The 19,245-nt window shown below is 38.2% G+C and overlaps 1 protein-coding gene and 1 long non-coding RNA gene across 3 annotated transcripts; both read right to left on the bottom strand.

Annotated features, from left to right (window-relative positions):
• Window positions 1-1,854: 1,854 nt before the first annotated feature.
• Window positions 1,855-17,876, bottom strand: cmasb (cytidine monophosphate N-acetylneuraminic acid synthetase b). 2 transcript variants are annotated; one of them, XM_049474381.1, is made up of 8 exons: window positions 17,393-17,876; window positions 12,151-12,293; window positions 9,008-9,163; window positions 6,308-6,438; window positions 5,941-6,035; window positions 3,317-3,488; window positions 2,276-2,441; window positions 1,855-2,144 (listed from the first exon to the last, which is right to left on the bottom strand). In XM_049474381.1, the coding sequence occupies exons 1-8, from the start codon at window positions 17,581-17,583 to the stop codon at window positions 1,930-1,932; spliced, it is 1,269 nt and encodes a 422-aa protein (XP_049330338.1). In that variant the 5' UTR covers window positions 17,584-17,876; the 3' UTR covers window positions 1,855-1,929. The 2 variants fall into 2 exon arrangements, with proteins under 2 accessions (XP_049330338.1, XP_049330337.1); XM_049474380.1 differs by having other exon boundaries at window positions 1,857-2,144; window positions 6,308-6,441; window positions 17,393-17,869.
• Window positions 7,125-8,732, bottom strand: LOC125798998 (uncharacterized). Its single transcript, XR_007437776.1, has 3 exons — window positions 8,303-8,732; window positions 7,792-8,131; window positions 7,125-7,578 (listed from the first exon to the last, which is right to left on the bottom strand). It is a non-coding gene; the product is annotated as an uncharacterized LOC125798998 (long non-coding RNA).
• Window positions 17,877-19,245: the final 1,369 nt, after the last annotated feature.

The following is a 19,245-nucleotide window of genomic DNA, read 5'->3' as shown; positions in this document are numbered from 1 at the left end:
GCCTCTAAAACCTGCTAAACATCTGTCTTTTACATCTTAATAATATAGTTTTATTTTGTATATACATAACACAAAATTATTTTATATAATTCATATGCATGTGTGACCTAAATTCTCAATAGTCTGCTAACAGTGACCAGCCATTTGATGGAGGGAAACTTTTTTCTTTACATTTTTCACATTCTTTTCTTTACTTTTTCAATGTAAAGAAATGTTAATATTTCTTTATGTTGGGTAAAGTGCTAACTGCTGTAGCTCATGTTGACACTGTAGATAAAGCACCAATAAGGATAACATTTTCTGTAGGGTCTCATAAAATGATTTGGCTGTATCTATCATCATATATTAAGGAAACATATTGGTATGTTTAGGCACTGTCATCTCTTTTTTTTTTTTTTTCCTTGACATTGTGTCACCATAAAATTGGCATCTCTGTGGTGCTGCTCATAAGAGGCGTGGACCTGTTGTTCCTGTAAAGCGGCTTTGTGACAACCTTTGTTGTAAAAAGCGCTATATAAATACAATTGAATTGAATTGAATTGAATTGTCATTAGTGCATAGACCAGAATTTTCTTATCTGAACCGTGGGTTTTAGCCTCAGAACCTGCCCACTGCCATTAACCCAATTCTATTTCCACACCCTAGAATGCCAGGTATAGAACACAAGAGCCAACAAACAGTTTGCTGAAGCCATGAAAGCAAGTGAGAAATTGTTTTAGCAGAAGCAGCATTAGATTCTACACAGCCTGAAAAAAAGTTTCGCCATCCATTTAAAAAGCTCTGTTACCAGAGACAGACAGGTACCAAGTAATCACTGAGCTTTAGCTGTGGTTAGTCATTCTAGTAAGAAATAATTCTTTGTAATAAGTAATAATTGTATTCGAAAGTGTACGAAAAAAGAGACATACGAGTGATAAAACTACTAATCTCATCTTCCCTACAAACATCTCAAATACCCCCTTCTAATTGGGGCAGGACATTCTAGAATAATCCATACATGGTGTTATTATCCTCCTAAAACTGCTTATTTTTACATCACATGACCAAAAGATGAGGTTATGTCCTATTCTAGTTTTAATCATCAGAACTTTCCATGTCTCGTTCTTCCCTTACAAAGAGGAACTGAAACTTGCAACCCAAAACATTAAATAATAAAAATATATCTGGAACAGAGTGGTACATTCTGTGATCACAGAGGAGGCTGCAATTAGAGGAAGCATCTAAAAATACTTGTTGTAACCAGAAAGGCAAACATTGGGTTTAACTACAGTTAAATGTATTATTTTTAAAAAACAGTGTTAAATGTGATGCATTGTTTCAGTTTCCTCACACAAGGCAGCTAGTATTTGAGATAGCTAGCTAAAGTGATCTGGACTATGCTGGGTAGTGCTATCATGCTACAACATGCTAACGTGAACTCAAAAATTCACAGCGAAGGAGCAGATGGGTTTCAGCTGTTTACTGCCTCATCAGCGACCATTGAGGCAAAAATATATACGTCAGAAATGGAAAGTAACTTTAACTTTAGAGTGTGCATTTTCCTTAATCTGGCAACCAGAGTGAGCGTTGCATCTGGGGTGGGGCAGAGGCGGGTGGGGCAGACTCGTTTGTCCAGTGTTTAGAGACTACTTTTATTTCACACACTTGTTCTTATTTAGTAAATATTGTTCCTTTAACACTGTAAAATCTAAACCACAGGAAAATATCCTTAAACAATTCTAATATTTTAATTTATTAAATAACACATTAGACTTTATTACCAATAAAAGTGTTAAACCATCATCAGTCTGTTGACATTAAAATCTCTTTAATGTGGGATTGGAGTGGAGTTTCTGTCTTGTTTTTACTAATTTAGTTTGAAAACCCTTCCATTAATGTATTAATGGTATTTACATTTTAATTATAATACGGAAAGAAACCTTATTTTCTCTAAAAATTCATTCTGTCAATGCGCTCTTCGTCCTCTCTGGAGGTGGCCTTCTTCTTGAGCAGTAAGATGTAGTCTGCGAACTCTCTCACAGCTCCGTGTCCTGCGGGACTGCGGCAGGTGTATTTGGCCGCAATACCTGCGGCTGCAGGGGCTTGTGGTGGGACCCCGCTCAGGCCAGCGTTGGACAGGCACTCCACATCCTGCTTGTCAGTACCTGAGAAACAGGACAGCAAATATTTGAAGTGTGCTGGGGGCAGGGTGTTGACTAAACTGATGTTAGAACTGTCGCTGGTCGGTGTTTGGTGGTGTTTATTAATATTGATCGTACAGAAACGTCTGACTCACCCAGGAATGCCACATCCCTCCACTGCAGCCTCTTTTCTTTCATCAGCCGTTCCACCTCAGATAGTTTGTGGTCCACTCCGTGCCTCAGGGTACAACAGGCACGCCGGGCAAGTTTCTCTGCCAGGGCCTTGGGTACGGGATCATCACTGGAAGAAATCAGGATAACCTAGCATATAAAACACACATATAATTACCATGAAATTTGTTTTTGATTTCGTCACTGTAAAACATAAACTACAGTAAAATAAAATTATCTTCTTGCATGCCTACTGCCAGGCACCACTTTTAGTCCTATTTGATTCAAAAACAGACTTTTTTTTGCCTGCAAAATTTTCTCTGGAAAATACATTTAAATTGACAAGAATAGACTGTTTTTTGAAATGTCATGTGAATTTATTCTGTAGAAATTCTGTTGCTTAACAGCTTTTAGCTTGCAACTTAAGAAAACTACCCATTAAATAAAGCCCTTATTTGCTTTTAAAACCAATAAGGAACATTATTTATAGTTTTACATTTTCTAACTGACAAAAACAGAAAAGTAATTTTATGCTGCATATTTTTTAAAGTATTTAAACAAGGGAGTGTACCCATGATATTTTGGGTTTGGTTTGAGATTTCTATGTAGTAATAAAGAAGGGAATTTTTGTAGAGGTTTTGATAAGTGTTATAATTTTCTAAGAGAAGGTTTAGTGAGGTCTTTATTTTAGGACTACAGTACTGTAGTAGTTTGAGAGCAAATCCTAACTTCCTATACTAACTTAATGTTTTCTTGTCGTTTGTAAATAAACATTTATTCTACATGTTAAGACAGTAAATTTTGTGTTGGTTATCGATGAGTTTTCATTTGCACTTGGGCTTTTTAATTGAATGGAGCTTCTCTGTTTTTTCACGCTTTACAGTTGCTGGCAAAAAAATAACCAATTTTTACATACTCTTTTTTTTTTTACCATGTACTGTGCTAGACAATAACTAGCAAGATTCACACATTTTATGAGGCACAGACACTTCTGCTGTTTCAGACACCCAGCCCTTCCCTCACACCTCGATGTTCTCACTCTGCAGCATGTGTATGGCACCGAGGTCACGCGTGTTGGTGGACACTAGCTCTTCTCCGGAGACTGAAATGTATATCTGTCCATCAGTCAGACAGCCAGACACAGAGCAGAGCAGCAGCTTTACCTCTCCAGGCTGGTCTCGTCCGAAGTAACCAAACCTGCAGATAATCAGCATAGGATATTTTTATTTTGCGATTTATAAAGGTCTCAGAGTGTGGGTTTCTGAACCAGCGTCGTGTGTTAATGGGTGATAGCAGCAGATTTTCAGTGGCATTATCAGCATCCCATCTTCATTCTGTTGTGGGTTTTTTTGGATATGCAGCTGGGCAGCTAAGGGCAGCTTAAAACTGTAAAACGTCATGAAAACTGGTTAATAGCAACTCGCTGTGTGATAAAAATTACCTGGGCTATCTCAAAAATACAACAAAGTGATTAGGACATTTATTGTTCCTCTATTTATTTCCATTCATTTTGCAGCTCTACATTTTCTTCCTCTTTAATCTTCAGCTGTTCTAAGAAGAAATATTTGTAAAGTATCTGAAATAATTAAGCTTCAGTTTTTCAGTAAGAGATGAGCATGTATGTTATCAAGGAGCGTTGACGTGAAGTTATATATTTGTTAGGTGTACAGATATTGGGGTGAATAATATCACCTTATTCTCAAGGAGAAACCGCAAAGATGTGATTTTTCTATTTATACACTCGTTTTGAAATGAAATGAAAAAAAAAATACACCCAGTGTTCGGGTTTGTCTCAAGTCTCAGTAGGTCTGGTCTGGATAGGTTGGGCTGAGACACAGGTTGAGGCCTCAGAGACGAGCAACGAGGATAAGAATATGTTTTAGTGTTTTATTGCCTGTCTACAAATACAGTTAAGGTCAAAATGATTAGCCCGTTTTATGAAATCAAATAAAACCCATATCCTTTCAATGTCATGGGCCATAACCTTAAGTATTTTTAGTTTGTGCGTGTCTACAAGAACAAAGACCCTGCGACGACCTGACCATAGACTGGCAGCGGATGTCCTGATGTTGTTCTTCAAAATATTCATATAATCCTCTTTTTTCATGGTCCCATGTCCCCGAACAAGCAGAAAAACAGATAATAAAATATTATGCTTCCACCAGCATGCTTTACTGTAAGGGTCAATATGTTTAGAGTTGAAGGCCTCTCTCTGAGGTCCGGACTGGTTTATTTTCTTTTTGGCATGGTGATATTGCTTCTTACAAAGATTATAGAGCAACCCTATAGAGTATCCCTTTCATTGAAGTGGTCAAGTGATACTAACTCTGCTTCTTGGAGTCACCTAAATAAGGTTCAGTGCTAATTGATGGATTGATTGATAGGTTTAAAATCCAGTTAATTTGCTTTTAAAACACACAATCACATGGGGCTAATCATTTTGACCATCTCACTTTCCACCAATTTTCCATAAATCTTGAATATTTATTTTACATTCCAAAGTGAACCAAAATGGGGCAATGTCATAGATTAATAATTTACTATATGAAATTTTATGTTTATTGCAAAGAATTGCCAGTATTTTAGGCTGATAATTTTGACCTTAGCTGTAGATTCGGCACGTAGATCTTGATAACATCAGTGTGTGTGTGTGTGTTTGTCATTAACTAAACTCATGTAAACTGTGTGTTGCTAAATGAATGTTGTTGTGTGAGAATATGAACATATCTCAACAATCTACCTGCAATAAATGATACCTGACAATTCTCCTGTGTGAGCTAGCCAACATCTTGTTAGGGAGGAAGAGATGCCTCCTGCTTCCTGTGAGAAATGTATAAATAAGATAGACGACTGGGTCAGGTTGACCGGTCTCTAGAGGTAACTTAAAAAAAAAAAAAAAAAAAAAAACGAAACTGATCTCATTGGGTAAGATTAGAACCAAATCGAAGGGGTTACACAAGGCAAGAAAAGGTATAGCTTAAAGCCTCACCTGTTTTCTTCCAGCCCATCTGTCTCTGTGCATCCCTTTTTTAACTTTATAAAATTGTGTGCATTTGTTCTGTTGAGCCAAAAGACTCTGGGGACCCGAACATACTTTTATAAGACTGAAACTATCTGCTAAATAAATCTGTCTTCTTCTTTCTTTAGACTGTTTCATTCTCGTCTATCTTTTAATTACTAATTTTACCTTATATGTTGCATGCTGTGTAACTACTATATTAGTATAGAACTTAGTGAGTTGTAGACAGCCCCGGCTTCCTCTTGGGGAAGCCCCCCATCTATGTCTTTTTGGACCCGACACCATCCTGTCTAAAACAGAAATATGTGCCTTAAAAGGCGCTTTCCTGCTCTATTTTTTATTTATTTTTTTAATTTAGTCTATTAGCAAATTACAAATGCAACAACGAATCCCAATGAAGCACAAACATATGCTAAGCAGCCTTTACAGCAGTTTACATTTAATGGCACTCAACTTTCTAGATTTTTATAAATGAACTCGCGTAGGTATCTCAACATCACATATATATTCACTTGATGTTATTTTATTTATCTTAAATCGTCCAGCTTTGGTCAGCGAATGTTTAGTTGCTTACTTTCTGTATCGTTTTTTATTTATTTATTTTTTTGTATTGATTGAGTTTTGCCTTACCTGAGAACCCTCTCTTCTGCTACAGGCCAGTCTATGTCCACATCAATATCCACGCTGTGCTCAGGAAGCATCTCATAGTAGGCCATTCTCTCACACTTGGAGCAGAAAAGATGTTCTTGTACATTATTAATATGCAGACCTTCATTTTAAATCAGTATCTTGCCTTGACATTAAATTGTTGCTGTCCAGTGAAAAGTATGTAGCTTAAAAAACAGACAAAGTGTTCTTAACTATGTTCTTAACTAATGTTTTTCATTGGACAGGAGCGATATGCATTTTTACTGTTTCTAACTGATAATTCAAACATATTTAACATCAGAATTAAATCCAGAACTATGAATATGCAGAGTTCTAGCAGATGATGTACCTGCTGAAGGCCATTCTCTAGGTGTTCCCTCTTGTAGAAGTAGAAGGATCCATTCTCATAGAGCTCCCCAGGCCAGTCCTGCCGCCGGGGCCGCTTGGCAATGTTAATGTTATGGGGGATGGGGTTCTTGCCTTCTAGAACAAGATCAGAAAGAGAGAGTCGAATTCTGAGCAAGTTTTTGTTGCCACCACCTAAAACAGGCCAAATTTCTGAGCTTATCTTTGCTAGAATTCATAACAGGTTGATCACATTTCAGAGCATTAGCTTTGTGTCACTGCATGAACATGACACGTGCTGTCCTGTGCATGCTGCAGAATTTATATTTATAATTTATATAAATTGTTACACCTTGGGGTGTGACGAGACACTAATATCACGAGACGAGACGAGACAGGATACTGGGTTCACGAGAACGAGACGAGACAAGATTTAAAAATAAGATTTTAAAGAAAACGTCAAAAATGAAAAATGGCTTGAGTTTTATTTGACAAAATCATATAACGCATATAACTTAACAGACTGGTTTCCCTCACACATTGATTCTATAAAAAATAGAAATAAGAATAAGAATTAAAAATAAAAATGAAACTTTTCTAGGTCTTATATTGTGCAAACAATAAGTGCAAACCATAATCAGTCATATTAAGCCTATGGTTTGTGTTTTTTCTCCTAAATCTCTTGTGATTTAACTATGCATAGTTATTTACTAGGGCTGTGAATCTTTGGGACAGTAAGAGCACTTTAACTGTACGAGCTCACCTACTGTCGCGTTAAGCTTTTTTAACTGTACCGCGGAGCTCACCTACTGTCACGTTAAGCTTTTTTAACTGTACCGCGGAGCTCACCTACTGTCGCGTTAAGCTTTTTTAACTGTACCGCGGAGCTCACATACTGTCGCGTTAAGCTTTTTTAACTGTACCGCGGAGCTCACATACTGTCGCGCAGAGCTTTTTAACTGTACCGCGGAGCTCACATACTGTCGCGCAGAGCTTTTTAACTGTCCCGCGGAGCTCACATACTGTCGCGCAGAGCTTTTTAACTGTACTGCGGAGCTCACATACTGTCGCACGGAGCTTTTTAACTGTACTGCGGAGCTCACATACTGTCGCGTTAAGCTTTTTTAACTGTACCGCGGAGCTCACCTACTGTCGCGTTAAGCTTTTTTAACTGTACCGCGGAGCTCACATACTGTCGCGTTAAGCTTTTTTAACTGTACCGCGGAGCTCACCTACTGTCGCGTTAAGCTTTTTTAACTGTACCGCGGAGCTCACCTACTGTCGCGTTAAGCTTTTTTAACTGTACCGCGGAGCTCACATACTGTCGCACGGAGCTTTTTAACTGTACTGCGGAGCTCACATACTGTCGCGTTAAGCTTTTTTAACTGTACCGCGGAGCTCACATACTGTCGCGTTAAGCTTTTTTAACTGTACCGCGGAGCTCACATACTGTCGCGCAGAGCTTTTTAACTGTCCCGCGGAGCTCACATACTGTCGCGCAGAGCTTTTTAACTGTACCGCGGAGCTCACATACTGTCGCGCAGAGCTTTTTAACTGTCCCGCGGAGCTCACATACTGTCGCGCAGAGCTTTTTAACTGTACTGCGGAGCTCACATACTGTCGCACGGAGCTTTTTAACTGTACTGCGGAGCTCACATACTGTCGCGTTAAGCTTTTTTAACTGTACCGCGGAGCTCACCTACTGTCGCGTTAAGCTTTTTTAACTGTACCGCGGAGCTCACATACTGTCGCGTTAAGCTTTTTTAACTGTACCGCGGAGCTCACCTACTGTCGCGTTAAGCTTTTTTAACTGTACCGCGGAGCTCACCTACTGTCGCGTTAAGCTTTTTTAACTGTACCGCGGAGCTCACATACTGTCGCACGGAGCTTTTTAACTGTACTGCGGAGCTCACATACTGTCGCGTTAAGCTTTTTTAACTGTACCGCGGAGCTCACATACTGTCGCGTTAAGCTTTTTTAACTGTACCGCGGAGCTCACATACTGTCGCGTTAAGCTTTTTTAACTGTACCGCGGAGCTCACATACTGTTGCGCAGAGCTTTTTAACTGTACCGCGGAGCTCACATACTGTCGCGCAGAGCTTTTTAACTGTCCCGCGGAGCTCACATACTGTCGCGCAGAGCTTTTTAACTGTACTGCGGAGCTCACATACTGTCGCACGGAGCTTTTTAACTGTACTGCGGAGCTCACATACTGTCGCGTTAAGCTTTTTTAACTGTACCGCGGAGCTCACCTACTGTCGCGTTAAGCTTTTTTAACTGTACCACGGAGCTCACATACTGTCGCACGGAGCTTTTTAACTGTACTGCGGAGCTCACATACTGTCGCGTTAAGCTTTTTTAACTGTACCACGGAGCTCACATACTGTCGCACGGAGCTTTTTAACTGTACCGCGGAGCTCGCTTACTGTCGCACGGAGCTTTTTAACTGTACCGCGGAGCTCGCTTACTGTCGCGCAGAGCTATTTAACTGTACCATGGAGCTCATACTGTCTCGCAGACCTTTTTAACTGTACCGCGGAGCTCACCTACTGTCGCGCAAAGCTTTTTTACTGTACCGCAGAGCTCAACTACTGTTTTTTTCCCCCGAGACAGGTTTAAGCTTGACGAGAAATATGGTCACGTTTTAATCTCTCGTCACACCCCTAGTTACACCTATTACTGTTTAATGAGAATTAACTCTACCTTCTCTCTTCACCTCAGACCAGCGAAACTGATGCCTCCGAACCACAGAAAACACGTAGTCACAGCCCTCATCAACGATCATCTGCAGTGCCTCCTTGATGTGGTAAGGGTGCAGACATGGAGATGTGGCCTGGATATGGCACACAATGTCCACCTCTGGAAGACAGTGTGCAGAGGGATGAAGGGTATTGCTGCTTCAGTTTTTAAAAGAAAAAAATGCACCATAACCAAATACCGTACATTTGTGCATAAGGGAAGTGGACAACAACTCTCAGTTGATCAAGTGCACATTATCTGTCATGGAGTTTATAATGTATAATATGCTTATAGCTGAATGTAATGTCAGACAGTATATCTGACTAGGAATTTATTACTTATTAATGCCTAAATTAACTGAGGGTGCTTTCACACCTGCCTTGAATTATGTCCCAGACCAAGGATCAGAGTGTGGTCAGACCTAAAAAGGTGTTCTTGGTCCAGATTTACTGAAATATAATTTGATTCGTTTTAGTGTATAAGCTTTTCTAGATGGTTCAGACTTTTGGACCAATTGAAGGAAGTTTGAGGCAGTCTTTAAGCAAATCGGAGGAAAAAAGAATTACGCTCTGCACAAGTTGCAGTGCGATGCTCATTGCTATCTTACACCCTGCAAACAGTCTAATTTCACGCCTTGCTCCTGAGTCATTAAAATACTGTCTGATATATACTGTCTCATCACGAGTCTCGCTACTAAGCAACAGACAGACGAACAACCTGAGCAGACAGCGTGGTAAACTGAATTCATTGGTAAAAGGTGTTTCAAATTCCAAACTGCAAAATGCAGAGAAAACTGCCCAAAAACAAGCTGGCGTTCATCATATCTACAGTATTACAGGGTTTATTCCAACATTATCCTTAATAAAATACCTTATATTAAATATCAATAATTACAAAAAAAAAACAACATTTAAAATAATTTTATCTGCATGTGTGTATTATATATGTGTTTAGTGTATCATAAGACACAAGAACCAAGAAAAGTAATTACAGTACATAAAAATAAACATACAAGCAATGAAAGAAATAAATACTCATACGTAATAACCAACACAAACAAAAAAATTTCATCAGCAGGACTAAAAGCTCTGTCTACGCAAGGTTAGATATCTACAACACTGAGAAGTACAATTTCCAAAGCTCTTAACACTTGGTAGTTTTGTCCTCCCGTGCAAAGCTCAGCGTTTCCTCCAGTCAATTTCAGACTGGACTCGACATTTGGCATTAAACCACCCAATGTGGCAACACTGTGAGCCGGTGTATGCTGTTAATTTATGAGGGAGTAGTCATAGCCAAGGTTTGTGTTTAGGTAAATTTCTGGAGTGTTGCTATCTTAGTTGCTGAAAACACAGGTGCACCACTGACTGATTAAAACCCTGTCAACCTTCAGACCTATTCAGAACAATACTTATCGTGGATATGCAGGTGCAAAGCGTACCATACCCAACTTTTACATCAACAATAAACAGAATACTAAACAAAATAACGTTGCTGTTCCCAAAAAGTCAGTTCCTCTGCTGAGACACCCTGAGCACACCTGGATCTCAAAGGCAAAGCAAGTGATATTTTATGCTACACCCAAAACACACCCATGATTAATTACCATAATTAATACATGCCTTTGGCAGGTTTTGAGTTGCGCAAGGCGTATTTTTTGCATCCTCACGAAACCAAACATGCCCGAAATTCAGTGGCACGGGCATGGTTTACGGCTCACCAATAAAACGCTTAGGCCTTTGGTGTTTTGCCGAATCTGACTTCCCTTGGTGTGCAGGTGCGAACACAGACGATTACACTTAGGAATCCATGCATTTACAATAACAATAGATTAATCCTTATTTATTAACAGAAATGAAGAAATCTGAGGATAGTCTTTTACACTCATTCTGAGGAGACGGATTCTGACAGAGAGCTAGAATTCGTCACAACACCTGGCAAAGCAACTCGCAGAACTCATGACTAACATTCTACAAACTAATTAATATGAAGTTTAGAGAGACGCAGCCCGTAGACGTAGCTGATGACGACAGGATGTAATAAAGTTCTTTAGTCTGCTCACTAAACTGCAGTGTGAAACCAAAACTAACCGGATCATATGTACTCAGTTTAACAAAGACAAACTTTTGTGCAAACTCTGGTCCGGACCTTTTCATTTTCTTTAAACACCTTTAAAGTAAGTAAAACAGCTCACTGTGGGGCTCCTGAGTGGCACAGCCATGTATGCATTGTTTTTTATCATGAGATCAGTAGTTCAAGTAGTTGTCAGTATCAATGGTGATGCCACAGCCATCTGTGGCCAAAAGACCTAGAGAGCCTCCCTCTCCCTGTATCACCGTGCTTGATGCTAGCAGTAGGGCTGCAACGATTAGTCGATATAATCGAGAATGTCGATTATTTAAATTTGTCGACTACAAATATCATTGTCGACTAATCGTTAATTTGTAATAGTACCACATTACAGTTTTAGAGACAGAACCACAATAGGAGATTGGTAAATGTCTCACTCACACAGTTTACACTCAACTTAATCTGTCTCCAAAAGTGTCCAAACTTATCAGATTACATATTTAGTCACTAAATATCAAACATCCAGACATTTAAATAACTTTTAAATCTCATGTTCAGCTGTTTCTATCGTTTTTAGAGATGGAGAACGTGGCAGAAATAATCGTTGACTAATCGAGAAAATAATCATCAGATTAGTCGACTACCAAGATAATCATTAGTTGCAGCCCTAGCTAGCAGATGTAATCGTTTTGCTGGTTAGTATTCTCCTTTAAACAAACTCAGCTGCCCCATGACATTTCATTATTAGGTTGGAGGAAGAACATGCTGGATCTCACCTGCTCTGCCCTGTTAGCATATAGCTACAGTGTTGGCACTTAACTGAGAAAAAAAAACACTGATAAAATGCACAAGAGTGTCTGCTTGAAGCTGTGAATGTATTCTATTATCTTGTGCCTAATCATTTCACCGGATGCTCAATTAAAAAGAGAACTGAGAACTATGATAACACGTTTAGCACTAATTTTAGCTAGGCCTTTCATTGGTCCCACTCCACTTTATTACTAAGCTGTGCAGTGCGGTACTGCTTTCAATGACTGTACCTGGTCTCATTTTGATGAACTCCTGCATTGTTTCAAGCGAGCTGGAGGAATCTTTGGAGACCTCGGGACTCCGACGAATCACCTGAGCTCCCCACAGTTTGGCCACTCTCTCGATCTCATCGTGGTCTGTAGACACCCACACACTAACACCAGGCAAAGACAGAATCACAAGTGATTATCACACTTTTCAGTTGCAGTTTTTCAGTTGCTCTACACATGTTCAGCAGATAGCTAAATGTTCATTTGGATAGAGATTGCACATAAGTGATACTCAGTGACTTTGAAATCTGAATATAATCCTGGTACTTTAATTGAGGCGCACAAGATTATAAGGCACACTCACAGTGAAGGTAAATTTTCTGGTCTGTTTTCATGCATAAGGCACACCGGATCATTATTGTGTTTTCTTTACCTTTTCTGCGCATGCCAGCTTTAAAACGACTAGGAAAACTAGTACAAAGTGCTACCTTACAGATGACTCAGTGTCAAGTTTCTGTGATCTTTTTAGCACTTTATCACCTATCAAGGCCACTTCCTGTGACAGATGGGTAGATAGCTTTATATTAAGATTAAATGAATGTATAAATACTATAGCACCTCGAATAACAAAACAGAGGCACAATATTCCTAAAGCTCCGTGGAAAAATTCTGCATCAATAAATAAGTTAAAAAGAGATTACCGGAAAGCAGAACGAAAATGGAGACAAACTAAACTTACTGTGCACTTTGAAATTTTTAAAAATCTGCAAATTGAATTTAATTCACAAATCAAAAATGCAAGGGCAGCCTATTTTTCAAGTCTGATTGATAGGCACCAGAATAATCCTAAATTTCTGTTCTCCACAATTGACAAGTTGGTTAACCACTCACCTCACATTTCACTAGAGCATTCTAATCGCATATGTGATGAATTTGCTCAATTTAGTACACCGGTCTGCACAGATTTTTTAGAAGTTGATATGGAAGCGCTTAAGAAAGTGGTTTCAGCGTTATCTACTACTAGCTGTTCTTTAGACATATTACCAACAACATTTTTTAAAGAAGTCTTCAGTGTTCTGGCAAAAGATATTCTTGATATTGTAAATCAATCCCTTCAGCAAGGAATATACCCTCAGAGTTTTAAAACAGCGGCTGTTAGGCCTCTTTTAAAAAAGAATAAATTAGATCCCTTAAATCTTAAGAATTATAGACCAATCTCTAATATTCCATTCTTAGGCAAGATTATCGAAAAGGTAGTGTCTCTTCAGCTTCAACAATATCTAGATAGTAATGATTTGAATGCAACATTTCAGTCTGGTTTTAGAGCACATCATAGCACAGAAACTGCTCTAACCAAAGTTCTGAATGGTCTCAGAGATCAGAGATGCTGGAAATTTGTCTATATTAGTTCTTCTTGACCTTAGTGCTGCATTTGATACAGTCGATCACTGTGTGTTGCTAAACTGTCTAAGAGACTGGGTTGGTCTTACAGGTATTGTCTTAAACTGGTTCCGGTCATAACTGTCTTGTCGTGAATATTATGTGACATTGGGTGAAAGTACTTCTAAGCGCTATGCACTCTCACGGTGTTCCCCAGGGCTCAATTTTAGGACCAGTACTTTTTAACCTCTACATGCTTCCTCTGGCTAGAGTTGTCAGTAAATATAATATCTCATTCCACCAGTATGCAGATGACACTCAGTTATATATGTCTTTAGCTACTGACCCCAAAGGTTCTATTGATTTAATTTTTGACTGTTTAAAAGACATTAAGTCCTGGATGACTTATAATTTTCTACAGCTCAATGATGATAAAACTGAATTTATTATCATTGGAAATGGTAGCGAGCGTATTGAAGCAGTATCTTATTTAGAGTCCCTATCAGTAAAAACCCAAGACCATATTAAAAATCTTGGTGTCTCATTTGACTATGACTTAAGCTTTAAACGGCATATTAGTAATGTATCCAGAACAGCATTCTATCATCTTCGTAATATAGCTAAGGTCAGACGTATTTTAACAGTAACTGACAGTGAGAAACTTTTGCATGCATTTGTATCATCACGCCTGGACTACTGTAATGCACTGCTTGCTGGTCTTCCTAAAAGCACTATCTCAAGCCTACAGAGGGTCCAAAATGCAGCTGCCAGAGTATTAGCACGTGTGAAGATAAGGGATCATATTAGACCCGTTCTTACGGTACGCGTCCACTGGCACTTTTCTTCAACGCAGGTCGCCGTGCCGGATGTCTCGGCTCGCCGCGTGTGGGTGTGTCTGTGACGTGAACGTACACAATGGAAGCGCATTATTATTATTATTATTATTATTATTATTAGTATTATTATTAGTATAATACTACTACTAATAATAATAATTATTATTATTATTATTATTACTATAACTACTATCATTAATATGATGGCGATTAATAATAATTATAGATTTAAAATAAAAGATTTATGAAATTATTCACACTCACCCGAGACCCCCACACACTCTGCAACCCTCCGCCATGCAAAATTCCGCCTATTAAGGTCCTTGTAAATAACAAGTGAGGGGTCATAAAGCTCAGGGAAGCCAGAGACTGCTGTTATCAGCTTCTCCTCCATTTTGAATTGCGCCTTTTCTGTGTGTGACGCTCTACGTGACGTAGCCTACTCTGCTCTGCTTGGCCGGACGCAGCGCGGCGGCCGGATTCATTTGAATAAAGTTGAGATCTGATCAACTTTCCTGCCGGAGGGCGGGGCTGCTCTCAACGCAACGCAACCCAGCATGCATCGCGGCATGCGGCGGCTCTCTCCATTGAAATGAATAGGGTGCGTCGGTGCTTAAGTGCCAGTGGACGCGTACCGTTAAAGAGTTGCACTGGCTGCCTGTATCATATAGAATTGATTTTAAAATAATATTGCTTACTTTTAAGTGTTTACATGGTCTTGCTCCTTTTTATCTCTGCAGTATGATTGAGAGGCATGTACCTTTAAGGTCCCTCAGGTCGGCAAATAAAAACTTGCTAACGGTACCCACCACCCGGTTAAAGAGTTCCGAGGCTGCATTTTGTTGCTACGCCCCTAAACTCTGGAACTCTCTCCCAGATGACCTGAGGGCCCTTAATGATTTAAACATTTTCAAGAGGAAAATTAAGACTTTTTTGTTCTGTAAGGCTTTTATTTGAGCTACCTTACTTCAATTATTTTAAAATTTCTTTTTACGGTTATATTTTTATTTTACTGGACTCAAGTATTGTTTTGAATAATTGAACTTCTACACCTTGTGAGTTTACAAAGTGCTTTACAGAAAATAAAAACAGTGTTTAAGAAAGTGCTATATAAATAAAGTGTATTATTATTATTATTATAAGGCACATTAAGTGAAACTAGTAAGGATTCCTACATGAAAGTGAACATAGGGTATCGCCATTTTTCTCCCTCTAATGGGGATTCTAGAGGAAGATCCTACGTAAACAAAACTGTAATTCTTAAAAAAAATTAAATCATTCAAATGGGCACTGGATGTTAATCTATACAGATTTGTCTCTTGAAAATTGTTTGTTTTTTTTGGGTGAGTAAAGCACCTGTTTCTGTTTATTTACAGTAAGTCAGAGTATAAGGTGAGTTTTCAGTGAAGTTTCTCCAGCACTAAGGCTGGATGCAGCTACATTAGCATTAGCCGCCCATAAGTGCTGCCCAATAGCGCTAGACTGAAGAAACCCTAGTGTTCCGGTAACCCAGGGCATTATCAGCTAGCGGTCTGTACCACGTAGCTTGTTTCAACACGGCAAACATGCATCGGATAATAAGACGCACTGACGATTTTTGGGGAAATGAACGGATTTTTAAGTGCGCATTATAATCCGAAAAATACGGTAGAACAAAACAATAATAATTCATAGGAGGAAGTATGTTACCCTTAGATTAATCCATTATAAGATAAGTGTATGTTTAACTGTGTCTGAGTGAAACAGATAAATGTCCAAACCAATGTATGTCTGCCTGACAACAGATGAGGATTTTAAGAAACTTGTTGTAATTGTAGCATCTTAGGTGGTACATTTTTAACATGCTATTTCTGCTTAGTTTTCTGTAAGCTTGCGAGTTTTAGTTCCTATTTTAAAGGTAAAAAAAGGCTACAGGAATTTCTGAAGTTTGCCTAAGGGTCACTAAGCTCTGTAAACCCTATATTAGGAGATCACCTCATCTTTTGGTCACATGTTGCACGATTACGCAGAATTAGGCAGATGGTAACACAGTGTTCAGATGATTCTAAAATGTTCTGCTGACGCTCATCCTGTGTGTGTTTATCATTGTTTTTCTGTTTTAACACTTTATGTATGTGTCTGTTCCTGAATAAACATATTTTTTACTATAATTATGCGTGCCTCGGCTTGTAAAATTTCCATGACAATGTGTGGCATTGATCTGCTTCTTTAATACGTTAGCAAGTTGTGCAAGAGCAGCCATACTTTATGACTTTGCCCTTATAAACACACATTTACACATTACACATTTATATTGAGACTGTGTGTGTGTGTGTGTCATGGATTGCCATGTCATTCACTTGCAGAGCAGCACTTGACGTGCCATCCCTTGCCATCAAAAACACATAAACACATATTTTAAAGTTTAGTAAGACAAGTTCAAGGTTGTTAAATGACTCATCATCAGAAATGACCATATAAATTACAAATATTCATAGCAAATGTTATTTATTCCTTCTTCAAGCGGATTGTTGTGTTTTTTTATCATTTCTAATAAAGACATTTGAAGCATTTTCATGTTTGTTTCTTTTGTCACATACATTTTTATCTTCGTTTCAGTCGTTTCATTTTGCCTTTTTAGTTTTTATTGATTTGCGACAAGGTGTGGCCTGTAATAAAGCATTGCAGAGTCCATGCTTTGCTCTTGCTCCATAGAGCAATAAAACCCAGTGCAAAGGAACCTGGGTCTGCTGTTATCTCACGATTACCAAGCAACAGCTTGTAAGCTTAAGATTGACCTGGGATAGCACACTGAATTTATTTGATACGGCCTCCCTCATGTTTGCTGTTCACGTAGCAATAAACGAGATAAATAAGGTTTTATTATGACTAGTACAATTGTATTGCCTGTCATATTGTCTATGCCTTGGTAATATAGTATAAAAAAAGCGTCATTCCAATAAACATTTACTGACATGAAGAAGAGCACCAAAAAAAAGGAAAGAAAAAATGACAGTTCAGCCCAGCCTTCCCTGCTAAAGTCTACTACAACAGTACTGAGAACCTACCTGTCCAGGAGCTCTGTGTCCAGGGCTGCTCTCACAACCCATCCAATCAGAGGAACTCCAGCCAGAACCTTGATATTCTTCAGTGGGATCCCTTTGCTTCCTCCCCTAGCCAGAATAAGCGCTGCTTTATGTGGATTTTGCTTCACTTTGGGTGTATCTTGATCCGGGCTGTGTTTCTTGCGGCTCTCCATTTCTGACTAGATGATGCAGCTGAAGAGGGAGGTTAGCTAATTTATCTTTGATCACAGGCTTTCACTGAAAGTCTTTTTCACTGTGGCAAAGCTGCAGGACAACTTGTGGCCATGGTAATTAGTGAGTGCATCCACAGAGTAGGAGGAGCTATGCATGATAGCCATGATGTGTGTGGAGCTATGATTAACCCCAGCTGCTCCTCCTCTTCTCACCCAAGGACACTTATCACACTCACATTTTCCATGCAACACTAGTGCACAAGCACTATAGTAAAAGTGGAACGCCCATGTAAAGGTGGATTATATAGTGTGTTATTTTGTGTGTGAGTATAAGGAGCCAATCAAATGGTAACCTTCATGAATTATTACTGTAATATTCTGTAATACTATAATGTGATTATAAGCAGGGTTACTATTTCACAGAAACTTTATAGTGAATAAATACTTTTATAAATAATGTTTTATTATTTTTAACAAATGTATTGAATTCACAATTTGGCACAAAATACAACATAAGCAGATGCATATATAAAGAATAAACCAAATAAGTAGAAAAAAGGTACAAGGTGAGTGTATAATATTCAGAAACACAATTTGAACCGTTGCCTGTTTGATTATCCAAAAGTTGTCTGAAACCAAAAAAATCCCCAACAAGCAGCTTGAATATTTCATTATTAACTCCATTACTAATTATTCTTTCAATATTCAGTGCAGTGGTGTCTTTTACCTCTAACAGGTAATAGTTCAATTAGGATATTTCACTTGTTTTTTATATATATATATATATATATATATATATATATATATATATATATATATATATATATATATATATATATAAAAATACATGTTCAAACTTTTTTTTAAATGTTTAACTACTTTATTACTTTTGAAAGGCCAACCTATAAATCACAATAGTTTAAAAAACATTAAACATAACATTGCAATTTTGTTTGAGAGTGGTTGCCAGTATGTGAGATGAACCATTTTCATATTATATGTTGATTACACAAATTAAGGCAAGCAAAAGAAGTTTCATGTTAAAAAAATACTTTTTATCTATTTTTCATCATTATTTATCATTGCAGTAGTCTATTCAGGAGAGACAATGTCAGGATAGAACAACAGATATTGTTTTAAGAGTTTTTGGGATTAAACCAAATAAATATTATAGTATTTTAGCTGCTGTTAAACCAGCAACGATTAGTCTGGTTTAAACTAGTGTAAATGTTAAGGAACTTTCATCACTTAATAAACAAAGACATTGACTTTTTTTTTTTTTTTGTCAATATGAATTTCATGCATCTCGGAAATTGTAAATAGAATGTAGTTCCAGAAGAACCAATTCCAAGACTGGAGCATTTTTATGATAAACAAGTTAGGAAAGGTAAATACTACACCGATACTTTTTCTGAAAGGGTGATTTTAGCCTGTCAGTAAATTCTACCTACTGTTTTATTTGAGCAGCTATACAGCTATATCATTTAGAAAAGCAGCACAACCTGGCCTCGCCTTTCACTCCACCTGTTGGTCTTTAATTGTATGGATATAAAGTGTGACAAAAAACCTCAAGTTTAAAGCTTTCTTTTTCTGCTGTTAATTGTAGAGTTAAAAACAAAAGATTTAATATCACAAATCTAACAAACATTTTTAGCAAAGAAA

This window comes from Astyanax mexicanus, chromosome 2 (assembly GCF_023375975.1).
Source record: "Astyanax mexicanus isolate ESR-SI-001 chromosome 2, AstMex3_surface, whole genome shotgun sequence".
Taxonomy (NCBI): Eukaryota; Metazoa; Chordata; class Actinopteri; order Characiformes; family Acestrorhamphidae; genus Astyanax; species Astyanax mexicanus.
This window is presented reverse-complemented; position numbering and strand designations above follow the sequence as displayed.